Source organism: Pipistrellus kuhlii, unplaced genomic scaffold, assembly GCF_014108245.1.
Source record: "Pipistrellus kuhlii isolate mPipKuh1 unplaced genomic scaffold, mPipKuh1.p scaffold_m20_p_16, whole genome shotgun sequence".
NCBI lineage: Eukaryota > Metazoa > Chordata > Mammalia > Chiroptera > Vespertilionidae > Pipistrellus > Pipistrellus kuhlii.
The window spans coordinates 20,398,151-20,415,618 of NW_023425471.1; the positions used below are offsets into that span (position 1 = coordinate 20,398,151).

Below are 17,468 nucleotides of genomic sequence, written 5' to 3' on the forward strand. Positions count from 1 at the left end.
CAAAAATGACTGTAAATATCATTGATCTTATAACAAAGAAGTTAATAAAATATAGTCATATCCCTTGTTTAATTATAAAGAAATAGTAGTACTTTTCACAATAAAGGAAAATACCTATCAGTTGGAAACCCTCACTGTTAGAAATGGCCAGAAGCTCACTACTCTTCCAATCCTATCTAATAAAAGAGAAACATGGAAATTGGCCATACCTCCACTACACCCACAAGCCACGCCCACCAGCCAATCAGGAGCAAGTATGCAAATTGACCCAACCAAGATGGTAGCTGCCATCTGGTGGGAGCAGCAGGCTTGGGTTGCCCCTGGTGATGGAGGAAGCCAAGCTTTCTGCTGCCCTTGCTGGTGCTGGCCTCCACTCAAGACTACAAAGTTTCAGTTATGGAAGATAAATAAATTCCAGATACCTGCTTCCAGCAGGTCCTGGCCTCTACTCAAGGAAGCACTGAAAAAAAAAAGAAAAAAGGAGGGGCTGGGAGCTTGGGTCACTGGGGGCTGTGGCCAGCCTGCAAACCACCACAGGCCCCTCTCCCAGGCCACCCCATGCCCCAAGGGAACCCCCACCCTGATGCTAGACACCCTTCAGGGAAAACCAGCTAGCCCCCACCCATGTACCAGGCCTGTATACTAATAAAAGGATCATATGCTAATTAGACTGAGAGACCTTCCAGGAGACCTTCCGGGCTTTCTTCTAGACATGGTGCCAGTGCCGAGGTAGAAGTGGTTAGAGGTCAAGAGGGGAGGGCAGTTGTGGGTGACCAGGCTGTTGGGGGGTGGGGCCAATGGAGGTAAGAAGACCAGCAGGGGTGCCAGTTGAGGGCAAGCAGGCCATCATTGAGGGTCAGTTGGTGGTGATCAGGACAGCAGGAGGGCAGTTTAGAGTGAGCAGGCAAGCAGGGGGCAGTTGGGGAGAGCAGGCCAGTGGGGAGGGATGGTGAGGGCAAGCATGCCAGAAGTGGGAGCAGTTGGAGATGAGCAGACTGGCAGAGGAGGCAGTTCGGGGAAAGCACACTGACACGGAGGGAAGTTGGGGGTAATCAGGCTGGCGGGGTGACTTTTGGGGGCAAGCAGGCTGGCTGCGGGGGTCAGTTAAGGGCGAGCAGGCCAGCAGACAATGTGGTTAGGGGCAATCAGCCAGGCAGGGAGGCAGGTGAGTGGTTAGCAACCAGCAGTCCTGGATTGCAAGAGGGATGTCCTACTGCTAGTTCAGGCTCAATCCCTGTAAACTGGCAGTAGGACATCCTCCAAGGTGTCCCAGATTTGAGAGGGTGCAGGCTGGGCTGAAGAACACCCCCTCCCCCATGCACAAATTTCATGCACTGGGCCACGAGTCTCTTAATACTTGTCCAACAGGTAGGAGTTGGTTTCAAAGTATAGTCCTATGACCATCTGCTTTTGTATCTTATGAGCTGCTATTTAAACATGCAGCTTCCTGGGTCACATCCCAGACTGAATAAATCAGAATTTCTTATTCGTGGGGCTCAGAAAGCTGCATGTCTAACAAATATCACAGGTGATTCTTATGCAAAGTAAAGATAGAAAATTTCTAATTCATTAGAACACAAGAAAATGCTGCCAGTTTTTGTTTTGTTTTGTTTTGTTTTGTTTTGTTGTTTTCTTGTCTTCTGGTCTGTATAACCTGGAACAGATACCCCTTTTTCATAAATAAATGTTGGCTTCACTCATGTCATCAGTTAAATAAGTGAACAATTTCCTAGTAGCAATTTGGTGGCTTCAAGGAGAATCTTAGACTACTACGGTCTAGAAAAAAAAAATACAGAATGTATTGAAGGGTCGTCACATTTCACATTTCTTCAGCCCTCTATCCCCTTCAGGAGAGAACCTTATTGATTGAATTTTAGAGAGAGAGAGGAAAGGGGCAAGGGAGAGAAATAGATATAGAGAGACATTGATTTGTTGTTGCACTTATTTGTGTGTTCTTTGGTTGCTTTGTTGTATTTTCCTTGACCAAGGATCAAACTGCAACCTTGGCATATCAAGACGATGCTCCAACCAACCTAGCAAGGGCCTAAGATATATTTTTTAATAGAGTTGATGACATTTCAGAAAAAATAGTAAAGCCAGTAAAGTGAGCTTATAATTTTGTATAATGTGTTTTTTTATTCAGAAGTTGAATAAAAATTATCAGTAAATGAATTAGATAACTTTCTGCTCATAAAATTATATTCTTAAATTTTTCCCACATTAAAACTTATTTTGTATTATGTTGTTGTTGTTGTTGTTGTTTTTTACAGGAATTGAATTGCCTCCTAAAGGGATTATTCCTATCCCAGTGTGTTTTAATCCCAGAGTTATGAAATTAAGAAAGACAATGGCCATTGTTCAAATGAGGAGGGCAAATGGAAAAAATTGGCCTATTGACAATTTTGATGAATTGAGTCCAGAGATGAAAAGGTAACATTCAAATAAGTATATTGACTTCATTTTGTCTGGCAGTGATACAATCAGCTTCTTTTATATGTGATGCAACATAAAGGTCATGCTTTTTATTCTCTGACATGTTGAAATTTATATGTTCAGAGGAGGAAAATGTATTTGTTAAATGGGTATAGTATGTATCTTTGCTGACGTGAAGTTAAAAGTGATGAGTAACTCAAACTTAACAGACTCAGATATATGCAAAGGCCTCCTTTTAAACTAAGAAAATAGTTACTGCTAAGACAATAAGTAATTTATATTTGGGAGAACAACAAAAACAACTTATCTGGATAAAGTATAAGACTTGTGATTCTGGTATTCATCTACTGATGGCACAGTGCCAGATGGATATGACATCCTGATAAAACCTCTCCCATGACTAGAGTATCCTGTTTCATTGCCAGAATGCAGAAGACTTGTATCCTCATTTCCTAGCTGAAATTTAAGCCAACTCCAATAATGATAGAAAATGCAAATGCTTTCTCTGCTATTATAGTTAAATTAAATAATTGTGTAGAAGTCTTAATTAAAAAGAAATTCTTATTTTGCCCTATATGTATATATTTCATCTCCACATTTGAAAGAAAGATTTCCTTTGGTTACATTCTGCCATGCTTTTTCATCACTCCTGCTGTCAAGACTGTCTACATGATTTGTGGGTCCTTATGTAAAAGTGAAAATGAGGGAGCCCTTCTTCAAAAATTATTAATAATTTTAAGACAGGTATAATAGTATATTAAACAAGCACGGAGTAATGCTAAGTGTGTGATTTTTGTGCTAATGCACAGGTCACACTCCTATGAAACTTGTCCTGCCTGCCATGACTTATGTTCATTTTTAACAGGAAAAACCTGTTTCAACAATAATCAGAATCATTCTAGTATAGTTATCCTCTTGGTAGTGTATAAATGTACTTAAAATATTTTGAGAAATGTCCTCTTTCTTTTAACTGGCATCTCTCAAAAGGAAAATGCTCCTTTCTGAAGTCCTGTATTTAATGGAATTTTTGTATGTGTGCTTTGCTTGTCCAATTTAGAATATAACCCATGGGAATTGTACTACCTGTGATTAATCACACTCTAGTCACATAAAAAAAAAATCAATACCAAGCTTTAAGTGTAGGTAGAAATGTTCTTTAATTTTAACATACATCTCATAATGGTTGTATTTTATTTTTACTTGTGATAATTTCCCATAGTTTGCCTTAAAATGTTTATAAAATCAACATTTACCAAAAATTATTTATATTTCATACTTATTGTCGCTCTGCCAAAGTTTAAATTCACAAGTTTTGCTCAAATACCATTAGATTAATAGAGAACATGCTCTTTTATGCTAATATTTAAAGTGTTTGTGGTTTTTGTTTACTCTTAATTTAATTTCTAATTAGGATGATGGGAGTACACGGTGGAGAAATCCAAGCAATACGATTTATATACCCTATTCTTGGACTCCCACAAGCAAAACATGATGAATTCCCTCCAGGTAAGTATATTTTAGTGTCAGAAAACACTAGGATTTGTAGGTAGTTTAGAGTCCTTCTTATCCCATCTTTTCTTTGTACAAGTAAGAAAGTTGAGGTCCAGAGAAAGTAAGTTGTGAAGTAGCTAGCCCTAGTGGTGGGAGTGCTAGGACTGAATCTTGTCTTCTAAAAACGAGTCCAATGTTATTTCCACAAAACCACACCACTTCTTGTTGTTCTTCCTACTGGTAAAACCTATAAATCAGCTAAAATGAAAATAACATTAACTTCAAGGCTCTTTATCTCACATTCTGTGAAGTGTTCAAAGCCCTGAACTAGATCTATTAGAGTCTGTGGATAACCTAATCAGAATACTCCAGATGTTCAAAGCCAATTGGAGTGTGGGGTCCCTCTTCAGTGTATGCCAGATGCTGAAGACCGATTTGTTATACAAAGATGCAAAAGCAAGGACATAGTGATATTACTGTACCAGTATATACTGCATAGGCATACCTTTCTGTAACCCAAATATTGATGTCACTATTTGGGAAGAAGCCTCTCTTGTATAAATTGGTACAAAGATGTGTTGTTGACCAGCCAGTGTGCCACTGTGTGTTATGGCTCCTGTGTTTACTACTGTATTAGCAAGGACTTCTTTGTACGGCTACTTTGTGAGGCTACTTTGAAGAACTGTTTTGTCTGATGGCTCCTATTAGCAATGGTTACTTGGTCCACACAGGGGTCCTCAAACTTTTTAAAGTGGGGGCCAGATCACGGTCCCTCAGAGAGCTGGAGGGCCAGACTATATGAACTACTAATTCCTACTGTAACACCTCGGCTGCGCTCACTGCCCAAAAAACCTGGCGGGCCGGATCAGACTCCTCTGCGGGCAACATGTGGCCCGCGGGCTGTAGTTTGAAGACGCCTGGTCCACAATAAAGATACTCTCCTATATGCCTATGGCTTCTCAGGTTTTCTCCATCTAATACCCTGTGTCTATGAAGGTCCAATTCCTGGCAGGGGAACAGAGGCCCCAAATTTAGTGTAGTTGAGCAGGATCAAGGAGTAAGTACTCCAACCGAGTTCCAGCTACTTTGGTTCTCCTATTACATTTAATCACCATATTCTAGCTTCTGTCTAATTCTAACTCTCATCCAAGAATTATCCTATCCCTCTATTCTTACTTGTCCCAGACACATATTTATATTATGTTCTTCAAAAACTAGTCAGAATGTACTAAAATTCTCAAGAAGGTTAGGTTGCTATCATGCACACATTAAGTCTCTACTTTGAAAATGCCTTTCTTTTTCTCATTGACCTCTGTTTTTCCTCCACAGACTCCTGACTTTTTTCAAGTTTCTGTTTATTCTCTTTCCTCAGTACTCTTCTCACTCTTTCCACATTCCTTGCTTTCCCATGTGCTTCTGAAGGTATGCCTAAGAATTCAATGCCTCTTAGGTAGGCATAAAGCAAAATTTAGTATCCCAACTTCTTACCAGGCTCTAGGCATAGTTCTTTTTAAATTATTGATTGATTGATTGATTGATTAGGGTATTACATATGTGTCCTTATCCCCCCATTGCCCACCCCCCCACTCATGCCCTCAGCCCCCTGGTGTCTGTGTCCATTGATTATGCTTATTTTCATGCATACAAGTTTTTTGGTTGATCTCTCCCCCTAACCTCCACCCTCCCCTACTTTCCCTCTGAGGTTTGAGCATCTGATCAATGCTCCTCTGTCTCTGGATCTGTTTTTGTTCATCAATTTATGTTTTTCAGTATAATCCACAAATGAGTGAGATCTTGTGATATTTATCTTTCTCTGACTGACTTATTTCACTTAGCATAATACTCTCCAGTTCTTCATAACTAAGAAACACTGAGTTGCTCTGCACAGCAAAGGGATACTTATTTTGAATATTTCCCTTAAGCAACTCAGATGAGCTTTAAAACAATCTTGAAATTCTGAATTTTCTTTCTCCCTCCAATGCCAATCTTTGCTAGTGAAAAATAGTACTTTACTGACATGTTATGTCATCACACTTACAGGGAATAAAAAAAATAAGTTTTGCTTGTGAATAACAGCATTTTCACTAATATACTGGAAGGGAGGTCAGATTCCATATTTCCTTATGTAGTTTCATTTAAACTGGAATAAAAATCCACATATCTAGCAGTTTCTTTGACATTGTCATTGTTTTACTTGAGGTACTTTTACTTTTGAGTTAAAAAATTATCAACACATATAAATATTTCAAATGTACCAAAGTATCTTCATAATGCTTCACAAACATGTGAGAGTGTTTATTCTTTCTAGAAGATAGTTGTCTGTATACTTTACATAGACCTGAACAATTTAGAACTTGTAGTACAGACAATGTGATGTAATAAAGCCTAGATATTACTCTGTTTGGAATTCTAACAGTGTTGCTGGTGTCTATACAGACACCATTTTATTTTAACCAAATTAAAGCATTAAAGATTTTCTTTTAGTCTGAAACAAAGCCTCTGAGAACATAAACATAATTTTTGTACAGTTTCCTTCAATGAAAATTAAACATGCTCCAGAAATATAAAGGTATTTTCTATCCCATCATATCTCTTGGTTATTATTCTATTTTTAAATTAAATGTGAGCTCTATAAATAGCTCATGTTTCATTAACCCAACCCAATAGTAACATCAATGTTCTGAAACAGATTGTGTGCTAATTATTAAATCATTTTTACAAAAGTCTAAAACCTATTCTAGTAGTTGTTTTCATATAGAAATGCCCCTGAGAAACAAATAGGTATAATTTTATAAATACATATTATTTACTTTTTGTACAGTCCATTTTTCATCTGCAAAACACATTAGAGATAACCTATTTCTTTCCTAACTCAACCATATCACCATCCATGTTTATTGTTTCTTTTTTCTTTTTTTTCCTTGTGTATCTGTCAGCCAGATTACTTTCAAACCCGGGGTATTTTTGTTGTTCTGTGTTTTTTTTTGTTTTGTTTTGTTTTGTTTTGTTCTCTCTTTGAATTCTTATCTGGTCCTGTCCACTGGGGCAGATAATTGGAAAAGGATTCTTCTACCTGTCAGTGGAAATACATTGGACTGTGAACCCATTGTGATTTCGTGACTCTTACATTGTCAAAGGCACTAATGTGACATACTAATTGGACCTTTGATCACACTAATTTCTAACTTAATGCATTAAGACTAAAGCAAATGATAACCAGAAAAGCTTGTACATTTTCCTCAGCCATTACAACCCTCTTAATTCACATCTAACTTTGTACCCTTATTATACATTTCACATTTATTCTAAGTCCAAAATGTTTACTATCAACCTGTAAAATTTAGAATTAAAAAAATAAATTTAAACATTTTTATACTATAAATGTGGTATGTATTGTGAAAACACATAAATTTGAGGACATTATCCAATTTTGCAAGTCTAAATGAATATATTAGGATTGATGCCACAAAAGCATGTCATAACACATTTCAAAAGCTTTTTTAATATTATGGTTCACTTTTTATCACTTATAGTAAATTTATATCCTATGTTCATCTAAAGTGATAAAAATATAAAATTTTATATATTTTAGAAAAGTAAAATTACTATTTATATGGACTATTGTATACATGGTCTAATAATTTAGAGCTAATGCCAGATGCATAGATTAATACTCCTTTATATAATTACTAGTTTTATAAAAAAATATTTTTATTTCTCACAAGATAACTGACTTCTGTATTTAATGTAAGAAAATATTGGAATTTTATATATATATATATATATATATATATATATATATATATATATAGTATTTTCATTCCTCACCTGAGGATATGCTTTTATTGATTTTTAGAAAAAGGGGAAGAAGGAGGGAAAGAGAGAAAGAGTAAAAATGAGAGAAAACTATGTGAGAGAGAAACATCAATTATTTGCCTCCTGTACATGCCCTGTCCAGAGATTGAACACACAACTGAGTAAGTGCAGATAGAATCTGCAACCTTTTTGGTGTATGAGACAACATTCTAACCAACTGCCACCTGGCCAGGGCAAAATATATAAAGTTTTTTATGCTGTACATAAATATATAATCACATTTTAATATTGATTTTTAACGTATTACAATTTTATATTTAACTGCTAATGGTGTACTGTGTAAATTTCAAATGAAAATAAAAATAACTATTTTACTTAAAAGAATTCTAAGGTACATGTAAATAAATAATATATTGTAGTAGGGAATATTTTAAAACTCATTACAAAATAAAGGTTATGGAAGTTACTTTTTAAATTATTTGAATGTATTTTCTATATTATAGTTATATAAGTTGAGTTTGGTATTTACCACAATGAACATATGCTAGTAGATAGCTGGAAAATTCACATGTTCTTGACCACCAGGTGAATTATAGATATAATTAGGTCTGTTTCTGAATAAGATTTCTATATCCTAGTACAATCTTCTATTACCTAATTTATTCCTTTCAGATTTATCGTTTGTCATGTTATTTTTGCATATTATTTAATATTAATATTTTATTACTAAATGTATATAGATATTGTGTAAGGGTGTATGTGTGTATGTGTGAATGCAGGTGCAATGTCAAGTCAAAGTATGCCAAAATACTTTTATTTTTCATGACATAATTTAGTAATTTATTTTCCTGTAGCTCAAGAATGATCATATAACCTAATAACCAAATTAACTGGAAATATTTCTCTCTTGTAGCTGTCATAAAATGTCAGTCCAGGAAACGGGTAGAAAAGGAGGTGCAAGTCACAATTACTGGTGATTTTATTCGAGATCATCCTATCTTAAATGTATCAGATTTTGTAGTAATTCCAAAAAAACGTTCATATGCATCTTATGAAGATATCGATGGTAAGAGAACCATAGTCATGTATATAAAACACGATGATAAATAAAACCATTTCCTTAAATTACAGGTTGCTGATTACTCAGTTATGTGAAAATCCATGCTAATTTATTTTTCAATTACATTATATCATTAAAATACTACTAACAAGTGTTCAGTACTATTGTATTTGTTTCCTTCACAGTAGCTATCTCCAAAATGATGATAATTATGGTTATTAATAGCTTTATAAGAACAGAGTGTTAAAGTGTTATTACAGGTTTTATCATCAGAGTAACCCTATGAAGCTGGTAGTATGACTATATTTTATTTTACAAGTAATTTGTACAGGGTCATTCAACATAGCAGTGGAAGGCATAGTATATGAATAGAATCTTGACTATTTTTAAAAACATTATTTTAAGTTTGAAATAACTTTAGATTTAAAACCTAGATGTGAAATAGTAAGTTCTGAAATGTTCATATTGTGATCAGGCCTAACCTAATTGCTTTTCCTTTTAAAACCTTGTAGGAATAAAAGAAAATTACAAAGGCAAGTCTTTCAAAGAGGTTCCCTAACATAAAGTGTAGTGTCTGGTGCAGACTGGTCAATCAATAAGCAAGAGTTGTCTCTACTTTTCCATTATGGTCACACTCTGACCTACCCTGTTTGGTCCTGTGGCTCTTTCTTTTCAGTAGTAGTGTTTACCCATTGCTTTATAAATAAGATATTACCTTAAAACTTATAAAATCACCAATATTCATCCATTTTTAACCATAGAAATGTCCGTTTTATATGAAATCACAGATATATTTTATGTACAAAGTAGCTTTTCATGTGATGCATTTTACATAAAATAATCCAGAATTAGCCTGCCCCATCAGTCCCTTACTATCTATCATTCCAACCTTTTGTTTTCCTAGGTCCGTGGTCAGCAAACTGTGGCTCATGAGCCACATGCAGCTCTTTGGTCCCTTGAGTGTGGCTCTTCCACAAAATACCAAGGTCTAGGCAAGTCTATTTTGAATAAGTGGTGTTAGAAAAAGTTTAAGTTTAAAAAATCTGGCTCTCAAAAGAAATTTCAATCGGCTCTGTTGACTAATGAGTTTGGCTCTGTTGACTAATGAGTTTGCTGACCACTGCCCTAGATGGTTAACCTGTTACTCAACCAAGTGGGATCACTTGCTACTTCTGTACAGTTACCATCTACTTTCTCATCATGGTGAATGTTTATGAGATAGTCTGCCCTACCCATCTGCCAACTTTCATTCCTTTCTTGTGGAAACTACTTCCACTAGCCATATAGTTCTTATAATATTTCAATCATATAGTCTTCCCCTGCTCAGAGTGGACATCTAATGAAGATTGGGCTTGTGAGTCTTCCCTCTCCCCCACTTCTTTTGTAGTCAGAACACAGAAAGTCTGTTTCTCTTCATTGGCTGAAACTGTAATAAGTGAGTTTTTTTTTTTTCTGCGTGCCTGTTTTGCTCCTCTCTTCATAGGTTTACTTTCTCTGCCTGCTCATCAAATTATGCACAAGGCTCAGTCATAATCAATTGGTCCTTCCTTTTATTTAAGGACACCCTCAGTAACTTCCAACTGGGATTCTGTTATTTGCAAATAAGCATTCAAAGAGTAAATATAGAAGAGGATCTGGAAATAATAAATATTTCTTAAGTGAATTACAAAAATGTTAGAATAATCTCCCACATGCAATCTCACTGTAAGATTTGGAAGGCAGCCCTGACCAGTTTGCTCAGTGGATAGAGCATTGGCCTGTGGACTGAAGGTTCCACATTTGATTCTGGTCAAAGTTTCAGGCTTGATCCCTGGCCAATGTATATTCAGAAGGCAACCAATTGATGTTTCTCTCTCACATTGATGTTTCTCTGTGTGTGTGTGTGTTTCTCCCTCTCCCTTCCACTTTTTCTAAAAACCAATGAAAAAATATCCTTGAGTGAGGATTAACAACAACAAAAATATTTGGAAGGCAATATTTTAAAAACAAGAGGTGGAATTCTGAAATGAGTATCTATGTTATATGTACCCAGTGTACTTCATAAGATCTTTGGAATTATAAAAAATTTAATTCACATTAGTGTTCTTTATATTTACTGACTAGTTATTGTGTGAACTGTGTGAGATGAGATAGTAATACATTATTAGGTTGCATAATAAGGTATTTCATTATGTTAATTTATTCGTTATTTATTTTTTTCTTTTTGAGTTTTAGTTTCCTAATTGCAAAAATGCCAACTTAATCACAGGTAATTTAAATTTATTTTAAAAATGAAATAATTTTAAATGAGAAGGGAATTTTCTATTGCAAGCCTATTTAATTACTCCTTATTTTAAAGAACCATCTTTTAATAATGAAATCAGACTGATGAAAACCATTTTCATTTATCTCAAAAACATTATAAGTTAGATACAGTTTTTGCTTTAGAGACTCATGTAGCATTAGAGGAATGTAGGGAATAGAATATTTAAATAAATGATACCCTGTCAGCTTTCTTTTCTTCAACCAATAACCAATACTGAAAGAGAATTCTCATTATTTATTCAGATCAGGGATAAAAATATTAGTGTAGATTAGCCTGAGTTTAAATGTGTAACTCAGCTGCTGATTTGCAGTGATAAATAATTATTTTATTAAAATAGACCATCATTTTAATATGCAGACAACTTATAGTAACCATACCCCAGTGAATATCCAGTCCCTTTCTGAAATGAAATCACTTTTTTGTGTGTCATCTGCTATGCTTAAGTGACTATTAAGAGTTGAGTTTTATTTCTGTTTTAAATCTATCCTGTAGAACAGTGTTTCCCAAAGTGTGGTATGCGTACCCCAAGGAGTACGGGAAGAGTTTGGTGGGGGTACGCGTTACACCGGAGTTTGGTGGAGATATGCCCTGCACTGTGCTTAGCTGCGCCTAATTCTACGTTCTCATGAGTACGAGGGGTATTCAGCATTATGAAAATTATAGAAGGGGTACACATATGTCAAAAGTTTGGGAAATACTGCTGTAGAAGACAAAATGTTGATGCTTTATGACATTAAGTAAAAAAAGGTAAAGAAATCCTTGTATGGCCGAAACTGGTTTGACTCAGTGGTAGAGCGTCGGTCTGCGGACTGAAAGGTCCCAGGTTTGATTCTGGTCAAGGGCATGTACCTTGGTTGTGGGCACATCCCCAGTAGGGGGTGTGCAAGAGGCAGCTGGTCGATGTTTCTCTCTCATTGACGTTTCTAGCTCTCTCTCTCTCTCTCTCTCTCTCTCTCTCTCTCTCTCTCTCTCTCTCTCTCTCTCTCTTCCTCTCTGTAAAAAATAAATAAAATATATTTTTTAAAAAAGAAAGAAAAAGAAATTCTTGTATGTAGGAACTATTTTAATAACATCTCACTAAATAGCTTAAGTTGTACTCTTCTTAGGTTGCAAGCTGAAGAAATTATAATTCTGATAATAGAAATTGATTAAATCTTATTACCTAGAAAAATCTACTTCCTTCAAGGTAAACAAGGTCTATAAGGAAGCTTCAAACAACATCATTTTGGGAGGTTTGAAATGCATATTATATGAGGAAAACAGTCTCCCAAATAGCTCTTCAAAATACATCTTTTGATATGGCTCAAAATTTCACTGTTTCAGTACTTTTCATGATGAAAAATAACTATATGGAAAATAACTATTTTGAAGGTTTGCAGGCTTTTCTCTTTCCATCATTTCTCCTACACTAGCTTTTTCTCTGCTCAATACCAACAAACTCAAGCAGCTCATCTATTTATTGGCTAAGGACATTTTAGTGTGTAAATGTTTATGTTCTGAAACTTGTCTGGTTATCCAGAAGTAGAGGTTTTCAATCGTATCTCAACTTTAATGTTGTTTTTTTTTCTGTATTCATGGGACCTGAATATTTGATAAATCAGCTGACCTCTCTCGTGTCCTGGTTTCTTAAAACCACCTGGTAATAAATTGATTCCTTTCCCTGCCTTTATTCCAAAGTTGTAACCAACTTGCCAGACTCTGTATATCTCCCTATTTGTCTTCCCATTCTTACCCATATTTTTATGAAGGGACAAGTCTGACCAAAAAGTTTGAAAACTCTTTTAGTTTTTAGTATATGCAAAGGCAAGTCAGCTGTTTTTCCCTGTGTGTATAATTCAAGTATATTCTACTCTCAAATGTGCAACAGAGTCTTATTCATGCCATTTTGTATGTCTTAATGCCTCTTAAATCCCTTGTAGTGGAAATTAAAGCATTTCATTCTGTGGCTTGGATTGTAATGGAGTTTTCGGTGTGATCATTGAATGCATCCTATATTCCCTCATCCAAGTTTACTGAGAATTACATGTAGAATTATGGCAGATAGAGATCAAAAGGTTGCCTTTATTATAAAGGTGGACTTGAAAGTGACTTGGTACTATGGACTCATTTGGGCTTATTAATACCTTCCACCAAAATTGAGTGCATTCACCCTGAGCTGCCCAATTGTAAACTCTCTTTAGGAACAAAATATCTACTCGTGAAGGAGGGGGAGAAAGTGTGCATCCTGGATTCAAGACATTGAGAAAGGAAGAGAAGGGTCTGCTCACATCATGTTCCATTCCTTCACTCTAATTCACTGATCAGATATGTTGTTTTTCCTCTAATGGCAAGTCATAAGGGATAAAGCAAATTGATGCAGAATTTTCCCATCCTAAATTTTTCTTTCTTGTGAGTGAATAAACCCCTCTATGTAAACATGATAAGGAGGAGATAAGAATCTCCCACTCCCTTTCCATCCTTCTTTTACCTTAATTGTATTTCCCAGAGATTTTAATAAAACTATCAAGTCTCTTTAAGGAAAAATGCCAGTATTTCTCTGCTCTCTATCCCCACTCTTCACACATACCATTGAGTTAACGAGGATTGATCATTTTCATATCTCTTCATTCAACAACAATCCATGAGCATATTTGCTGCCAGATAGTATGCTGAGCCCCGGGGTTGCCAAAATGAACAAAACACAGAATTGGAATTCAAAGAACATCTATCCAACATATTGGGTTTTTGTGCCTATATTACTGGTAAAGCTCTACTGGGATATTATTATACTTAGATTTTTAGACTGTATTTTGCAATGCCACTTCATAACATTGCAGATTATTCTCTCTGAGCAGAATTTCCCTTTTAATTGTATTTCTTCCTAAGTGGCTTTTGGTCCATGCATTTTTTGTGTCTCTCTGGGGAGTAGTTTAGTGACTTTCTCTGTGAGACTTTTTCTGTGAGAGTGGTTTTACCATTTAATGGCACATCAAATTCATGCCTCTTCCTTTTATTTCCCAGGTGTTCTGCATCTTGTAGCTATTTTTCTTTGCTTAATCTGCTGTCTTTTTGTGTGTGTGTGTGTGTGTGTGTGTGTGTGTGTGTGTGATTTGCTGTTTTTTGTGTTACACTGGCTTCTTTTAACCCTAGGCCAGTCATCATGCTTATGTCTTTTGCATGTCTTATATAAACAGTATGGGGTTTGGTCTGTAATCACAAACAAGCCCTGAGAAACCTGGCATTCATCCTCCATGACACCCGCATTAGCCTCTAGACTTGACCCTTTGCTCTAATTCTCTTTATTTTACTTTTATCAACTCACTCCATTAGGCTTCTGTCATAACTACTCTTAGAGCAAGGTCACCATCACTTTTGTGAACCCAAGGATCACTTTTACCTTATATAATAGAGATAGATTGGTGAACGTGCCAATTGTGGACCAGGTCAATTCATGGTTCTCCAACTTCTCTTCCATGACCCACATGCAACAAACTCCTTGATTTGGAATTTCAGCTCATTTCATGAATGTGGAAAGTATACATATAATAGATGTTTATGCTTCTCTTCTTCTATATGCCAGTCCTAACTTTAATATATTTTTCACATGTACCTAAAAACAAAACAAAACCTGTTGTCACTTTTCTCTAATAACCTACTGGTTAAGAAAACATAGTTAACCAATATAATACATATTGTCCATAAAACATGAAGAATTTTCTCTTTTAGCAAAATAAACCAGAACTTGAAACTCTTGCTTTAATAGATTGGGATACTATTTTAATATTGTTTAAACTTTAAAAAATCTTTATTTTTAAATTTTTCTTTATTGTCTAAAGTTTTACATATGTTTGACACCCCGGTCATTCCCACCCCAGATGCATTTTTTGAAATTTCATTCTAAGTCTACGAAATATGCCATTGGTATTTTAATGGGGAGTGCCTTGAATCTATAAATTGTTTTGGGTAGTATGAACACTTAATGATGTTGATTTTACCAATCCATGAACACATATGTTCTCTCATCTGTTTATGTCTTCCTCTATCCTTTTTTTATAGCGACATAGTATTCCATTGTGTAATAAATCATAGTTTTTTTAACCCACTTGTGTGCTAATGGGCACTTAGGCTGTTTCCAAATTTTAGCTATTATAAATTATGCTGCTGTGAACAATGGCGTGCATATATCCTTTCTAATTGCTGTTTCTAGTTTCTTGGGATATATTCCTAGAAGTGGGATTACTGGGAGATCCAAATGGGAGAGCCATACTGTCTTCCATAGTGGCTGCACTAGTCTGCATTCCCACCAGCAGTGCACAAGGGTTCCTTTTTCTCCACATCCTCATCAACACTTGTCATTTGTTGATTTGTTGGTGATAGCCATTCTGACAGGTGTGAGAACTTACCTCATTGTTTTTTTGATTTGCAACTCTCAGATTATTAGTGACTTTGAACCTGTTTTCATATGTCTCCTGGCCTTCTGTACGTCCTCTTTCAAAGAGTGTCTATTTAAGTCCTTTGCTCATTTTTTTATCGGATCATTTATCTTCCTTTTGTTAAGTTGTATGAGTTCTCTGTAAATTTTGGATATTAAACATTTATCTGAAATATAATTGGCAAATATGTTCTCCCATGCATTTGGCTTTCTGTTTTGTTGATGGTTTCTTTTCATGTGCAGAAACTTTTTATTTTGATGTAGTCCCATTTCTTTATTTTCTCCTTAGTCTCCATTTCCATAGGAGCTGTGTCAGTAAAGATATTTCTACAACATATGTCTGCTATTTTGCTGCCTATGGAGTTTTGTAGGATTTTTATGGTTTCCTGCCTTACATTTAAGTCCTTTAGTCATTTCGAGTTGGCTTTTGTGTATGGTGTAAGTTGGTGATCTAGTTTCATTTTTGCATCTATCTGACCAAATTTCCAGCACCATTTATTGAAGACACTGTCTTGACTCCATTGCATGTTCTTGCCTCCTTTGTCAAATATTAATTGAGCACAATGGCTTGGGTCAATTTCTGGGTTCTCTCTTCTGTTCCATTAGTATACATGTCTGTTCTTGTGCCAGTACAAGACAGTTTTGAGAACTGTGGCTTGGTAATATAGTTTGATATCTGGTATTGTGATACCTCCAACTTTGTTTTTCTTTCTCAGTATTGCTGTGGATATTCGAGGTCTTTTTTTATTCCAGATGAATTTTTGGAGAGTTTGTTCTAGAATTTTGCTATCAATACTTTAATGTTGATTGCATTGAATCTGATGCTTTGGTTAGTATGGAAATTTTAATGATGTTGATTCTACCAATCCATGAAAATGGTATGTTCTTTCATTTGATTATGTTTTCCTCTATCTCTTTTTTGAATACCCTGCAGTTTTCTCAGTACAGGTCTTTTACTTCAATTAAGTTTATTCCTAGGTATCTTTTGTGTGTGTGTGTGTGTGTGTGTGTGTGCGCGCAATAGTAAATAGGAATTTTTTTTTCATTTCACTTTCTGTGAGTTCATTATTGGTGCATAAAAATGCCATAGATTTCTGGTATTAAGTTTGTATCCTGCTACATTGCTGAATTCATTTATTATGTCTAGTAGTTTTTTGATGGAGACTTTAGGGTTTTCTATGTATAGTATCATGTCATCTGTGAATAAGAACAGTTTTACTTCTTGTTTTTAAATTTGTATTCTTTTATTCAGGGGTCCTCAAACTTTTTAAAGTGGGGGCCAGATCACGGTCCCTCAGAGAGCTGGAGGGCTGGACTATATGAACTACTAATTCCTACTGTAACACCTCGGCTGCGCTCACTGCCCAAAAAACCTGGCGGGCCGGATCAGACTCCTCTGCGGGCCGCATGTGGCCCGCGGGCCGTAGTTTGAAGACGCCTGCAATTTCTTCTTGTTTGATTGCTATGGCTAGCATTTCCAGGGGTGGTAAAAGTCAGCATCCCTGTCTTGTTACCGTTTTCAGGGGAAATGTGTTTAGTTTTTGCCCATTGAGTATGATGTTGGATTTAGGTTTGCCATTAAGGCTTTTATTATGTTGAGATATGATCCCTTTAGTCCCACTTTGCTGAGAGTTTTTATCAAGAAAGATGTTTGATTTGTCAAATGTTTTTTCTGCAGATTAATATGATTATGTGATTTTTGTCTCTCAATTTGTTTATGTGATATATCATGTTTATTGATTTGTGAATATAGTACCAGCCTTACATTCTCAGAATAAATCCCACTTTGTCATGGGGTATGCATTTTTAATGTATTGCTGAATCTTACTTGCTAGAATTTTGTTGAGGATTTTAGCATCTATGTTCACTAATGATATTGGCTTGTAGTTCTCTTTTTTTGTGGTGTCTTTATCTGATTTTAGAATTAGGGTAATGATGGCTTCATAGAAAGA

General features: G+C 35.7%; 1 protein-coding gene across 1 annotated transcript in view; it reads left to right on the top strand.

The window, feature by feature from the left end:
• Positions 1–17,468, top strand: part of CFAP47 (cilia and flagella associated protein 47) — a 396,096-nt gene that overhangs the window by 359,143 nt on the left and 19,485 nt on the right. Inside the window, 3 exon segments of the mRNA XM_036439773.1 lie at positions 2,271–2,430; positions 3,845–3,939; positions 8,654–8,806. Coding sequence (XP_036295666.1) covers positions 2,271–2,430; positions 3,845–3,939; positions 8,654–8,806 — 408 coding nt within the window.